The sequence below is a fragment of the Oncorhynchus clarkii genome, chromosome 22, assembly GCF_045791955.1.
Source record: "Oncorhynchus clarkii lewisi isolate Uvic-CL-2024 chromosome 22, UVic_Ocla_1.0, whole genome shotgun sequence".
Classification (NCBI taxonomy): domain Eukaryota; kingdom Metazoa; phylum Chordata; class Actinopteri; order Salmoniformes; family Salmonidae; genus Oncorhynchus; species Oncorhynchus clarkii.
The window spans coordinates 38,294,552-38,307,846 of NC_092168.1; the positions used below are offsets into that span (position 1 = coordinate 38,294,552).

The following is a 13,295-nucleotide window of genomic DNA, read 5'->3' on the forward strand; positions in this document are numbered from 1 at the left end:
TCCACTGCTTGGTAGCCTTGCAACTCCCTGTCCGCGCCCGTGGTCACACACAAATCAGTAAATGTGCGCATCATTTGCATCCGGGCATTCTGTCGAGATGGTCATGGCGGAGGGTACTGCAGTTCTGAGGAGGAATCGGCCTGGAACCAAGGCGAAGGTATGTTTCCACAAAGCGGAATACGATTGCATATGGTAAAGAGACCAACGGTGACCACGGTGGTCTTACAGGAACAGTGAATTTAATTCAGATTTGGGGCTTTGAGTCGTTTCTCTGAACGGTTAGCTCGGAGTTGTCTTTCCGGAAAATAGGAAGAGTCGGGCTTGCAACTGGGTAGCGTTAGCTAACGCTAACTAGGCTAGCTAAAAACGACCACAGAGAATTTGAGACTTGCTAGGTAGTTAGACTTTAAAACAATGACATATAAACACCATCTGAAAACCACTTTACTGTTGATAGCTAGCGAACTAGTAGCTAACATAGTTTAAGTTAGCTAGATATCTAAGTTAGATAACAGCTGTAATTGTTGACATATTAGCTAGCTACCGTTTGTAACTGTTAGCCATGTCAAAATAGCTCGCTAACTGTTCATGAGCTGTAGTCTTCAGCTACTGTACTTTAGCTAGCTGGCTAACGTTATATTATTTTCCATCAACTAGCTATCAAGCCAAGTAACGGTAATTATTTGTGTAATTATACGTGTCCCCAATGTAGTTAGCCAGTAACTGTAAACGTAGTTAGCTAAATGTAGCTAGCTAAATACTGTATATTGTTTATTTATTAGGATCAACATTACTACTCTTCCTGAGGTCCAAACAGGATTAAAACAATTAGCTACATCACAACAAAACGCAACAGCCTACATAATAAATAAAACAATATCATGCGATAAATTATTACTTTATTATGCAAATATACAATAGTGACGAGTCGCTGTCGTTTAAGATTAGGGAGGATTTTTTATTTTTTTTATGAGCATGTCCTTATTTATATTACAACAAATTGGATATTCATATTCCATTCACCCAGCTCAATGTAACCTCGATAGTTTTAGCTAGGTTACTACACATTATACTATACATTTTTCCCTATACCCATCATCATGTTTCTACAATCTAGACTGCGAATGAAAGTTTACAACAGGTGCACAGGTCAAGAGAAACATTTGAGTAATCAAGGTGACAGTGACACATTTAATACCTCCTTTGCACACACTTGCCTGCATCTAGCTGATCTAGGGTGTAGTCATTAGTGTAAACGAGAGATTCTATTGGACAAATATATTTATCCCCGTTCTGTTTGCTTCCATTTAAGAAACGTTTTTCAACAGAATCTGCAGAATAAATACATCCCCTGAACACACGCGAACACAGTTAACATTCATAGCAGCCACATACAAACACCATGATTACTTTTCTAGTTGTATTCCTTCTCGCATCTATGTGCTCTCTTCCTCTCGCATTTTCCCTTCGCTTGTGGACTTCAGTGCACAACATATCAGCTGTCTGTGACCAGGCAAAAAAACCTTTCCAAACCAAACCTTCATATCATAATCGCTAACTGCTACACACAGCCTACATCGTTGGCACCATATTAGGTAATGTCATAGTCAACAAAACTCTACAACTAACACGTTAGTAAATCCGCTACAATCATGCAGTACAGTGTACAGTCAGCAGGCAGTTTAGCAGTTACACCGGCAGGCCCTGGTGTCAATTCATAAACCAAAAGCTTACCTTGACTTAGTTCCAGTTTTGGATAGCCATAGCATCCCTCTTTGTTTGAGTAGGCTAAGAAAGCGGAAAAAAAATACAAGAAATATAGCTAGCTCTTGCTTCTCCTTCATTTTTTGAAGGAATTAATTTGTTCAAAACTTCAACTATTGTCTTTCTCTCTTTGAGTCACAACTACTCACCACATTTTATACACTGCAGTGCTAGCTAACTAGCTTATGTTTTCAGTACTAGATTAATTCTCAGATCCTTTGATTGAGTGGACAACATGTCAGTTAATGCTGCAAGAGCTCTGATAGGTTGGCGGAGGACGGCACACACTTTTTATACAGTTTTCATCCTTACGTTACACACACAGTCACTCCTCTATGTTAATGATTCATCCCCTTGGGCATTTAGCCACCATTTTCTTTTTGCCTTGAACTTATTTCAGCTTGGTTTCCATTTTCTTGTTGGCACAGAGTTTAGGGAATATATTCTATTTGTGGCGTAACCATAGCAATGATACAAAAATAAACACACGCATACTCCTAATGCAGGTACATGTCTAATGGTGCTTTTAGTAATACACACCTATGCTCCTAATGCACATCTAATGAACCTCACGGGACTGGGTAATGGCTTCCCTTATCCTAATGACCTATTGATTATTGGTTTCCCTTAGCCTTATGACCCAGACACACATGCCTTCCCTTAACCTAATGACCTATTGATTAATGGCTTCAGAGTGCACGTCTAATGGCCCAGACACGTATGGCTTGTGTTGATTCTGCTTACTACTCTGAGATGTATAATGTGCACATATGTACTGGAAAATTCCCAATATCCTCCAGCTACACCATGGTGCTAACCTACAGAGTGCTGTTGAGGATACTGTAGACCTTCATAGCAGAACAGTGCTTTAATAAATTATTTGGTGACGTGAATATATACGTTTCTCAAGTTAATGTCACATGCACAAGTACAGTGAAATGCCTTTCTTGCAAACTATTTAGCATTGTTTTATCAAATGTTTCACAAAAAAAAATATGAAATTCCCCCTCCACTGATATAAAATGATTTTTTACAGTGTGTGTGTGTCTCTTCACAGTCCCGTGAGGGGTTGTTTTTATGTTTTTTTACATCTGATTTTACTGCACGCTTCAGTTACTTGATGTGGAAGAGTTCCGTGTAGTTATCTCTCTATGTAGTCTGAATTTCCCAGAGTCTGTTCTGGACTTGGGAACTGTGAAGAGACCATCTGTCTAGTTAGATGAAATATGAAAGGCTGAGAGGTGACACTATTTTGCCCTTTGAGCCATAGCCACACATGCACTGAATATGATTATCGCTCCCTCTCTCACTGCAGGATTTCTACAACTGGCCAGATGAATCCTTTGAAGAGATGGACAGCACGCTGGCTGTACAACAGGTGTGGTTGAGTTAGCTAGTGGCGCATGACTGTGGAGTCCATTTTGAGCTTCAAATTAGCCCTAAGTGTCATAATTGCAGAATGCTGTTCGTAGCTGTCAAGTGCCAAGCCTGACGCTGACATGGTGTGCTTTATTTTAAGATGGCGGTGTGCTTTATTTTAAGATGGCTGCCTGCTTCCCTATATGATGCTTCGTAGGTTATTAATGGTTGATCATTGTCACCCATGTCAGAACCTATTTATTTTAGCTAGCTAGGAGGATGATGGCAAGATGTTTTGATCACTAACCTCGGCACTTCCCCTGTCCCTCGTTCAGTACATTCAGCAGAACATCCGGTCAGACTGCTCCGGTATCGATAAGATCCTGGAGCCACCAGAAGGACAGGACGAAGGGGTGTGGAAGTACGAGCACCTCCGGTACAGTAGCTGCACGACACACTGAGATCAAAAACCTTACTCCGTGCGGGTGTGTTGACCCACTCTTTGTCTATCTTTCTCCCATCTGATACAGGCAATTTTGTCTGGAGCTGAATGGACTCGCTGTGAAACTGCAGAGCGAGTGCCACCCAGATACCTGCACCCAGATGACAGCCACAGAACAGTGGATATTCCTGTGTGCTGCACACAAGACCCCCAAAGAGGTGAGTGTTACTAAAATCAGGATGAAGAACGATTGTCCATGTACTCTTATAATCTCCACCCCTCAGAGCCTGATTTCTCTCTAGGTTTCTTCCTAGAGAGGAGCCTTTCTAGGGAGTTTTTCCTACCCACTGTGCTTCTGCATTGCTTGCTCTTTGGGATTTTAGGCTGGTTTCTGTATAAGCACTTTATAAAATACATTTGATTTAATTCACTCAGGATTACATTTTTCAGCTCAGCCTGCAATGCACTATTCTGTATTTAGGATGCATGTACATTGCCTGTGCTTGGGTCCACAGTGCCCTGCCATTGACTACACCAGGCACACGCTGGACGGAGCTGCCTGCCTTCTCAACAGCAACAAGTATTTCCCCAGCCGGTGAGCACACACACACACACACACACACACACACACACACACAATGTAAAGGAGTGCTTTGGTTCCTCATACGCTTTCAATCTCCCCTCCCCAGTGTGAGCATCAAGGAGTCCTCAGTGGCCAAGCTGGGTTCTGTGTGTCGCCGGATCTATAGGATATTCTCCCATGCTTACTTCCACCATCGGCAGATATTTGACAAGTATGAGGTAAGTTGAAGGTTCACACTTCCCAAATAGACTTGGCAGTGAAGTATGATTTGGGCTCTTCACATCAATTGAAAATGACAGTAAAGCTTCATTGGGACATTCATTACTTGTTTGAATTAGAACATATAATGCACTTATCCACACCACATGTGCAACCGATTGAGCAGGAAATGAGTGATTACCAACTCCTTTATTCTCCGTATGTGGCCAACCAGCTATGAACATATTCCATCTTGTAGTAGTCCCATGTTAAGCCAACAGGTGGCACTACAGACTTAGACAATAGGGAAACACTGGACTGATACTGTCTACCAGAGCTGAATAGAGTCTGGGACCTGTGCATGTCCATAATGGCCACTTCATGGTCTACTGTACTCATGCCCTGTGGAGTTCAGCCATGTAATGACTCCAAGCAGACCAAAGCTATGGCTCTACATACAAGTTCTGATTCTGGATGCTGATTAGCTGCGTTCCAGACATGATTTACTTCATGACAAATCATGACTGTGACAGTATGGCTTCATAGTAAATGGTCAGTCAGCCTCTAAACTAGTGCATCAGACCTCAGATCGCATCAAGTCATCCTCTTGTTTAGGGGTTGAGGCTGTTTCTGGACAGGGCCCAACTCTCATCCTCTTGTTTAGGGGTTGAGGCTGTTTCTGGACAGGGCCCAACTCTCATCCTCTTTCCTTCCCTGTAGAACGAGACGTTCCTGTGCCATCGGTTCACGCGCTTTGTGATGAAGTACAACCTGATGTCCAAGGACAACCTGATTGTTCCTATCCTGGAGGAGGAGGTCCAGAACACCTCAGCTGGGGAGAGCGAGGCCTGAGAGGAGAGCTGCACACAGGAGACCAGATGTGAGTTCAAATACTAGTATTCAAATACTGCTTGATTGAGCTTGCCTGTTGCAATGAAACCAAGGAGTCCCACAAGGCAAATCCCCCCCACCTGGTACTCCAGGCAGGCTAAAGCAAACACGCAAAGTATTTGAGATAGTATTTTAACCCAGGTCTGATGCAGCTACACACTAGCCAGACTCACTACTCTGTGGGGAATGTTACTTTAACCTTTTGAGCAGCTAGATTTACAAAACCTACATTTAACCATAATGTGTTGATGGCAAAGGCACACCCTTATGGGCTCCCTGTATATAACCCCTGCTGTCCCCCCCCACTATCATGTGTTTGCTGGTGCTTTGCGTTCTCCGCGTTGCTTTTGTTCTCTCTCATTGAATTCCAAATAGACTCCTTGCCACTCCTGTAGATCTGAGGCTTGGATAGCTGGAAGAATATGCAGACATTTCCAGGAAACCCATTTGGAGGCAAGATGAAGCTATGACCATAATGCTTCTCTGTATCCAATCTTCTCTAGTTTACAGGTGTACCTAGGGTTCAGAGGCCCTCTATGCTTGTGTTGCTCTGAGTACACACCGCTCTCATCATTAAGTTATTTTGTGGGAGGAGTCTTGTCTATCCGCCCCACTTTTTATTTTCCTTTAAATAATTACATTTTGTTACTGTCGACATTTGTCTTAATAAAAAAAGACTATTACCCCGTTGTTGACTCCCAAAAAATCCCTTTATGTATAATTTGGCCCCATCTGTTATGACTTTATTTTTAAACATTCAGCTTGTAAAAGTCATGGGAACATTTGAGGTGTACACCTCTCAACACCTGGATGAAGGCAGATGTGAGTGTGGGGCCACTGCTGGAACCGTCAAGAATTAACTTGTCCTGTCCATGGCCTCTCCTATTTAGCCCAGTGCTTTAAAAGTAAATAATTGGTCAGTAAATGTGAGAATCATGGGCAATGTGTTTTTCTAAAGTGGACACAGCTGAATAAGGAGAAATAAACACTGATGACAAAAGGAAGCAAAATATTAAATTCTCAAATAACACTGATTTGTTTCACCATCCCCAAAACAAGGGGGCTCATAAACCTGTATTGCATAACTACAAATGTCCATCATTGTGGTCTCTTATACAAATACTTTAATAGTAGTATTAAACAAATGCCTTCTCCCTTAGTAACACAATAGGGCCTTTGTCTGAAGAACTGAGGAAAGGAATCATCACTGGGCAGAATGAAAACAATTATGGTACTGGTTATCAGGCCTCAAAATATTAACTACCAGCTATTTCTAATGACAATGGGTGCAGGAATAGAATCTGATGCCAATGAATAAAAATGCACACTAATGATGACATCCTGAACAGATCAGACAACACATGTATAGCCCTAATGTACATATCTAGAGAAGGTTCTGTATGTTATCAATTCATTCCCAGGCAACCCTGTGGCTTAGCAGTCTGGTATGTGGAAATAAAACTCACCCATGCAATTACTGTACAAATAATCTTCTCCAGGCCTGAACTCAAACACCCCTAGTTTGACAACTATCACAGGAAGATGTCTGTTTGAATAATATTGCTGAATGCTGCAAGGCCCTGGACAGTAGCACCAACACACAGCGAGCGTGTGTTTGTCCGCCTGGTACGTTTCCATCCAGCTGGGTGTGTTTGAGACAACGGGAGAGGAGCTGGTGGCAGGAAAGGGAATACCTAGTCAGCTGCACTACAATGTATTCAACCCAATGTAGCTGTGCTTCTGGCCCGTGTCACCATGTGTCAGAGGATGAGATAAAATTGTTTTGAACGGAGGTGTTGGCAGTTCTGGGGGAGGGGGTCCCAAAACATGGGGACACGTTCCAACAACCAGGTGTGTAGTTGGTCAGAGTTCAATCCAGTGGTCTGTATGGAAGATTCTTCCTGGTTCCCCCGGTCATTGTGGAGATGTCCTGTGCTTTCTGCTGGTCACAGTTGTGTGAATGTGTGCGTGTTCTTTCTCATCATATGAAAAGGGTGCTGTGTGAATCTGGACTGTGTGAGGGTACGAACAAAGGTGTCTCGACAGCTTGCTTTTCCCAACAAAATGTATAAAAATAACACTTCAGAATTTAAAAAACAGTGCCAAGTTTAGCTTTTCTAGTATTCTTGGTTAGGGAAGCGATTAGAGGAATAGATGGTGGGGGGTGTATATATATATATATATATATGTGTCCATTTCAGGGGTCACATGCAGGTCACCTCTGCCGCCCCGTCATCATGCTCGAAGCCCCCCTCTAGGTGGGACAGGGTGCTGGGGTACCCCCCTCCGAAGACGGGGAACCCCCCGATACCCCCAGCGGTGGGGGACAACTCCACATTGGGGGGTGTTAGGGGGCTGTCCACACCTCGACTCACAGAGCGAGTGGACACGTCGCGCTGAATGGACCCGGCCTTGGAGAGGACAGAGAGGGTAGGATAAGAGGAAGAGTCTTTCATGTGTCTGGTGGTGACATTACGCAAATAAGTCACAGGTCATTCAAATATCTAGTAAAAGCAACATACAGATGTGTGTAACGGCAACTAGCTTTCAGTCTCACTTCAGAATTAGACATTTCGAAGTTGAGTGTTTAAGGTTAAATTCAGGCATTATAGTGTAGCAATTTAAAACCTCTTAAGGATCTCTACAGATCGGTGTCCCACCCTCGGGACGGTTGAGCTAAAGTGCGTTTATGTGATTAGCATGACGTAAGTAACCAGGACATAAACTAATTAACTGCACTGTCCAATTTACAGTAGCTATTAGTGAAAGAATACCATGCTATTATTTGAGGAGAGTGCACAGTTATGAACTTAAGTTATTAATAAACCAATTAGGCACATTTGGGCAGTCTTGATACATTTTGAACAGAAATGCAATGGTTCATTGGATCAGTGTATTACTTTGCACATACATACACTGCTGGGTATGTTACTGGGTATGTTATTTTAGGCAAAAATTGAATAAAAAAGAGTCAGATCCTTATTAATACAATTAATTGATTTGTATGATACTGCTACATCTCACTTTGCTTTCATTTTCCACTTCCCTTTATCATATTAAAAAATCCACATAGAACAAAAACACTACAACAGGAAAGCTGCTAACTGAAGCCCTCACATGGTTCCTCTGTGGTATTGAAGAGGTCTTGATTGGTCTCTGTAGGAACACCACATGCTTGGTTGCCAGGTTACCATCACTAGACAAAACACACAACATTACAAACGTTTATGAAGGAAAACAGTCAAATAAGGCGTGATGACCCGGGCTACAAAATTGACGTGTTTGTTCTGGACCATCAGGCAGTGGTGTAAATTAAGTGAAAATATTTAAAGTACTACTGAAGTAGATTTCTGGGGAATCTGTACTTTACTATTTATATTTGACAACTTTTACTTCACTACATTCCTTAAGAAAATTACATAAATTTTCCTTGACACCCAAATGTACTCGTTACATTTTGAATGCTTAGCAGGACAATTTTTTTAATAAAATTCACACACTTATCAAGAGAACATCCCTGGATCTCCCTACTGCCTCTGAAGGACTCACTAAACACATGCTAAGTTTGTAAATTATGTCGGAGTGTTGGAGTGTGCCTCTGGCTATCCCTAAATTAAAATAAACAAGACAATTATGCTGTCTGATTTGCTTAATATAAGGAATTTGAAATTATTTACTATATTTCAAACCCAATACTTGTAGACTTTTACTCAAGTTCTATTTTACTGGGTGACTTTTACTTGAGTCATTTTCTATTAAGGTATCTTTACTTTTACTCAAGAATGAAAATTGGGTACTTTTCCCTCCACTGCCATCAGGCAACACACAAAACATTTAAGTGCAATGTCAGGTTCATCACTTGAGTACAGAGACTTGAGCCAAGACTGGTCCAACAACATTAATATCAAAATGTCCATCAATTATGTGTGTTACCTGTCATGGCGGATGATATGTGTGGGCAGGACACAGGTGAGCAGCCAGCCGAACTCAGCCAGTGTGTGAAGGAGTGGCCCGTAATCTGTCTTCACATCAGAACCCTACACAGTACAACAATGTTGTCAAACACTGGATAAAGGTAATTGTTGAATGTTTTCTACACTTGTTTATCCATCTTCTTGTGTTACCATTAGGGTTGGTGACACACAAACAATCTCCACCCCCCACAGACATGATGCTAATCTCCCCCAACACAGACACAAACTAATCCCCCCCCCCCCACACACACACACACAGTGCTAATCTCTTCCTCCCACACACACACAATGCTAACCTCTCTCTCCCTACAGGATCTTCCGCGCATGCACACACACACACACACACACACACACACACGGCCCTCTGACCTCGATGACGATCCACTGCTCCACTACGATAGTGTCATTGGCAGGAGGGGCAGTGCTTCTCTCCTCATAGACAAACAGCCCCTCTAGTGACCTGGGCACAGGCTCACCTGACAACAACACACACACACAGTAAACTATACTGAACAAAAATATAAACGCAACATGCAACAATTTCCAAGATTTTACCGAGTTACAGTTCATATAAGGAAATCAGTCAGGTTAAATAAATAAATCAATCTATGGATATCACATTACTGGGAATACAGATATACATCTGTTGCTCACAGATACCTTAAAACAAAATAATTGTAGGGGTGTGGATCATAAAACCAGTCAGTATCTGGTGTGACTACCATTTGCCTCATGCAGCGCGACATCTCTTTCGCATAGAGTTGATCAGGCTGATGATTGTGTCATACACATCAATCAAGAGCATCACAAATATGCTCAAAGAGTGACATGTCTAGTTAGAATGCAGGCCATGGAAGAACTGGGTCATTTTCAGCTTCCAGGAATTGTTTACAGATCCTTGCGATATGGGGCTCTGCATTATGCTGAAACATGAAGTAATGACGCCGGATGAATGGCAAGACAGGATCTCATCACGGTATCATTAAAATTTCCACCGATAAAATTAAATTTTGTTCGTTGTCCGTAGCTTATGCCTGCCCATACCATAACCCCACCATGGGGCACTGTGTTCACAACGTTGACATCAGCAAACCGCTTGCCCAGACGACACCAAGTAGTCTGCGGATGTGAAGCCGGTTGGACGTACTGCCAAATTCTCTAAAACGACGTTGGAGACGGCTTATGGTAGAGAAATTAACATGACATTTTCTGGCAACAGCTCTGGTGGACATTCGCACATTCAGATCAAATAAAAATGTTATTTGTCACATGCGCCGAATACAACAACCGTGAAATGCTTACTTTACACGCCCTTAACCAACAATGATGTTAAAAATATTTACTCAAATTAAAGTACAAAATAAAAATGAAAAGTAACACAATAAAATAACAATACCAAGGCTATATACAGGGGGTACCATTACCGAGTAGCCATTTGATTAATTGTTCAGCAGTCTTATCGCTTAGGGGTAGAAGCTGTTAAGGAGTCTTTTGGACAGACTTAGCGCTCCGGTACCATGCTGTAGCAGAGAGAACAGTCTATGACTTGTGTGGCTGCAGTCTAACAATTTTTTGGGCCTTCTTCTGACACACCTAGTATAGAGGTCCTGGATGGCAGGAAGCACTACCCTCTGTAGCGCCTTATGGTCAGATGCTGAGTAGTTGCCATACCAGGCGGTGATGCAACCGGTCAGGATGCTCTCGATAGTGTAGCTGTAAAAACAATTGAGAATCTGGGATCCATGCCAAATCTTTTCATTCTCCTGAGGGGGAATAGGCATTGTCGTGCCCTCTTCACGACTGTCTTAGTGTGTTTGGACCATGATAGTTTGTTGGTGTTGTGGACACCAAGGAACTTGAACCACCTGACCCGCTCCACAACAGCCCCATCAGGAAGTCCAGGCTCCAGTTGCATAGAGAGGTGTTTAGTCTCAGGGTCCTTAGCTTAGTGATGAGCTTTGTGGGCACTATGGTGTTGAACGCTGAGCTGTAGTCAATGAACAGCATTTTCACATAGGTGTTCCTTTTGTCCAGGTGGGAAAAGGCAGTGTGGAGTGCAATTGAGATTGCGTCATCTGTGGACTTGTTGGGGCGGTATGCGAATTGAAGTGGGTCTATGGTTTCCGGGATGATGGTGTTGATGTAAGCCATGACCAGCCTTTCAAAGCACTTCATGGCGGTAGTCATTTAAGCAGGTTACCTTGGCATTCTTGGGCTCAGAAATTACGGTGGTCTGCTTGAAATATATAGGTATTCCAGACTCGGTCAGGGAGAGGTTTAAAATGTCAGTGAAGACACTTGGTCCACGCATGCTTGGAGTACACGGCCTGGTAATCCGTCAGGCCCTGCGAATGTTGACCTGTTTAAAGGTCTAGCTCACATCGTCGACGGAGAGCGTAATCACACAGTAGCTCGGAACAGCTGGCGCTCTCATGCATGCTTCAGTGTTGCTCGCCTCGAAGCAAGCATAAAAGGCATTTGGCCAATCTGGTAGGCTCGTGTCACTAGGCAGCTCGCGGCTGGGTTTCCCTTTTACAGACTACAGAGTTTGTAAGCCCTGCCACATCCGACGAGCCTCAGAGCCAGTGTAGTAGGATTCAATCTTAGTCCTGTATTAACGCTTTGCCTGTTTGATGGTTCGTCTGAGGGCATAGTGGAATTTCTGCCAATTGCACACTCCCTCAAAACTTGAGACATCTGTGGCATTGTGTTGTGTGACAAAACTGCACATTTTAGAGTGGGCTTTTATTGTCCTCAGCACAAGATGCAGCTGTGTAATGATCATGCTGTTTAATCAGCTTCTTGATATGCCACTCCTGTCACGTGGATGGATTATCTTGGCAAAGCAGAAATGCTCACTAACAGGGATGTAAACAAATTTGGGCACAAAATTTGAGCTAAATAAGCTTTTTGTGTGTATGAAACATGTCTGGGATCTTTTATTTCAGCTCATGAAACATGGGACCAACACTTTACATGTTGTGTTAATATTTTTTGTTCAGTGTATCAACACACAACGCATATCAACCAGAAAACATAAAACTCATACATAAATCTGAGTTACATGAATGCAATCTGTGGACAGACGTGCGTCACCAGATACCTTGTGCGATGTATTGTTGTCTCTACCTTCTTGCCCTTTGTGCTGTTGTCTGTGCCCAATAATGTTTATACCATGTTTTGTGCTGCTACCATGTTGTCATCATGCTGTCTTAGGTCTCTCTTTATGTAGTGTTGTGTTGTCTCGTTGTGATGCGTTTGGTCCTATATTTATATTGTATTTATTTAAATGTTTTAAATCCCAGGCCCCTGTCCCCGCAGGAGGCCTTTTGATACGCCGTCATTGTAAATAAGAATTTGTTCTTAACTGACTTGCCTAATTAAATAAAGGTTCAATAAAATACCTTAACAGTAGCTGTTGAACTGCAACGTGAACAATGCTCTGCGAGGCAGTGAATTCTAGTCAGTACTGAAAGTATGTCATTGGCATGACAATGAGCTAGTTCAAGACATGAAGAAGTAGGCTGTATGTGAGCGAGAGTCCCCCGTGTGCTATACTCTCAGGCCCCAGATGTCTACAAATGATGTGGGTTTTATGCTGCCAGTCTATGGTGCAACAAGAAGCCAGGTTGGGAAAAGAGGTCCAAATATAGCCACAGTGGAAGAAGAGGGAGGGAGAGGGAGGGGAAAGGAGGAGGAGGGAGAGAGAAGGGAGCGAGGAGGAGTGAGCAGGAGGAGGAAAGGTGGGAGAGAGGAGGAGGAGGAGGGATAGAAGGGGGAGGAGAAGGAAGGAGGAGAGAGCAGGAAGAGCGAGAAGGAGGAGGGATAGAAGGGGAGGAGAAGGAAGGAGGAGAGAGCAGGAAGAGCAAGAAGGAGGATAGAGCAGGAGGAGGGATAGAAGGGTGGGGACAAGGGAGAGAAGGAGCAGGGACTGGGAAACAGAAAGTGACTGATCCGTGGGACGAAGGAAGCAGGGAGACAAAACAACAGATTTCTGAAAAGACAATGGATAGAGTAGCAGAATGAGAGAAGGATGATTGAGAAAGATGTGGATTCACGAGAGATGGATGAGGACAAAGTGTTC

At 43.0% G+C, this 13,295-nt stretch overlaps 2 protein-coding genes across 2 annotated transcripts in view; one reads left to right on the forward strand and one right to left on the reverse strand.

Moving 5' to 3' along the window:
* Nucleotides 1-5,926, forward strand: LOC139380878 (MOB-like protein phocein). Its single transcript, XM_071124020.1, has 7 exons — nucleotides 1-157; nucleotides 3,080-3,142; nucleotides 3,459-3,559; nucleotides 3,654-3,783; nucleotides 4,081-4,160; nucleotides 4,255-4,366; nucleotides 5,067-5,926. The coding sequence occupies exons 1-7, from the start codon at nucleotides 62-64 to the stop codon at nucleotides 5,196-5,198; spliced, it is 714 nt and encodes a 237-aa protein (XP_070980121.1). The 5' UTR covers nucleotides 1-61; the 3' UTR covers nucleotides 5,199-5,926.
* A 1,515-nt stretch (nucleotides 5,927-7,441) lies between these two features.
* The window catches only part of LOC139380499 (raftlin-2-like), a 55,417-nt gene continuing 49,563 nt past the window's right edge, over nucleotides 7,442-13,295 (reverse strand). The window contains exons 5-8 of the mRNA XM_071123203.1: nucleotides 9,581-9,687; nucleotides 9,171-9,274; nucleotides 8,355-8,433; nucleotides 7,442-7,648 (exon numbers count right to left, since the gene is read on the reverse strand). Of these exons, the coding sequence (XP_070979304.1) occupies nucleotides 7,442-7,648; nucleotides 8,355-8,433; nucleotides 9,171-9,274; nucleotides 9,581-9,687 (497 nt within the window). The remainder of the gene's footprint in view (nucleotides 7,649-8,354; nucleotides 8,434-9,170; nucleotides 9,275-9,580; nucleotides 9,688-13,295) is intronic.

Bases quoted from the DNA above. Each gene is read 5' to 3' on its own strand.
- LOC139380878 (XM_071124020.1), top strand. From the start codon at position 62: ATGTGCGCATCATTTGCATCCGGGCATTCTGTCGAGATGGTCATGGCG. The intron at 3,560-3,653 runs GTACAGTAGCTG...CATCTGATACAG, and splicing joins TGGAAGTACGAGCACCTCCG to GCAATTTTGTCTGGAGCTGA. The intron at 4,161-4,254 runs GTGAGCACACAC...TCCCCTCCCCAG, and splicing joins AACAAGTATTTCCCCAGCCG to TGTGAGCATCAAGGAGTCCT.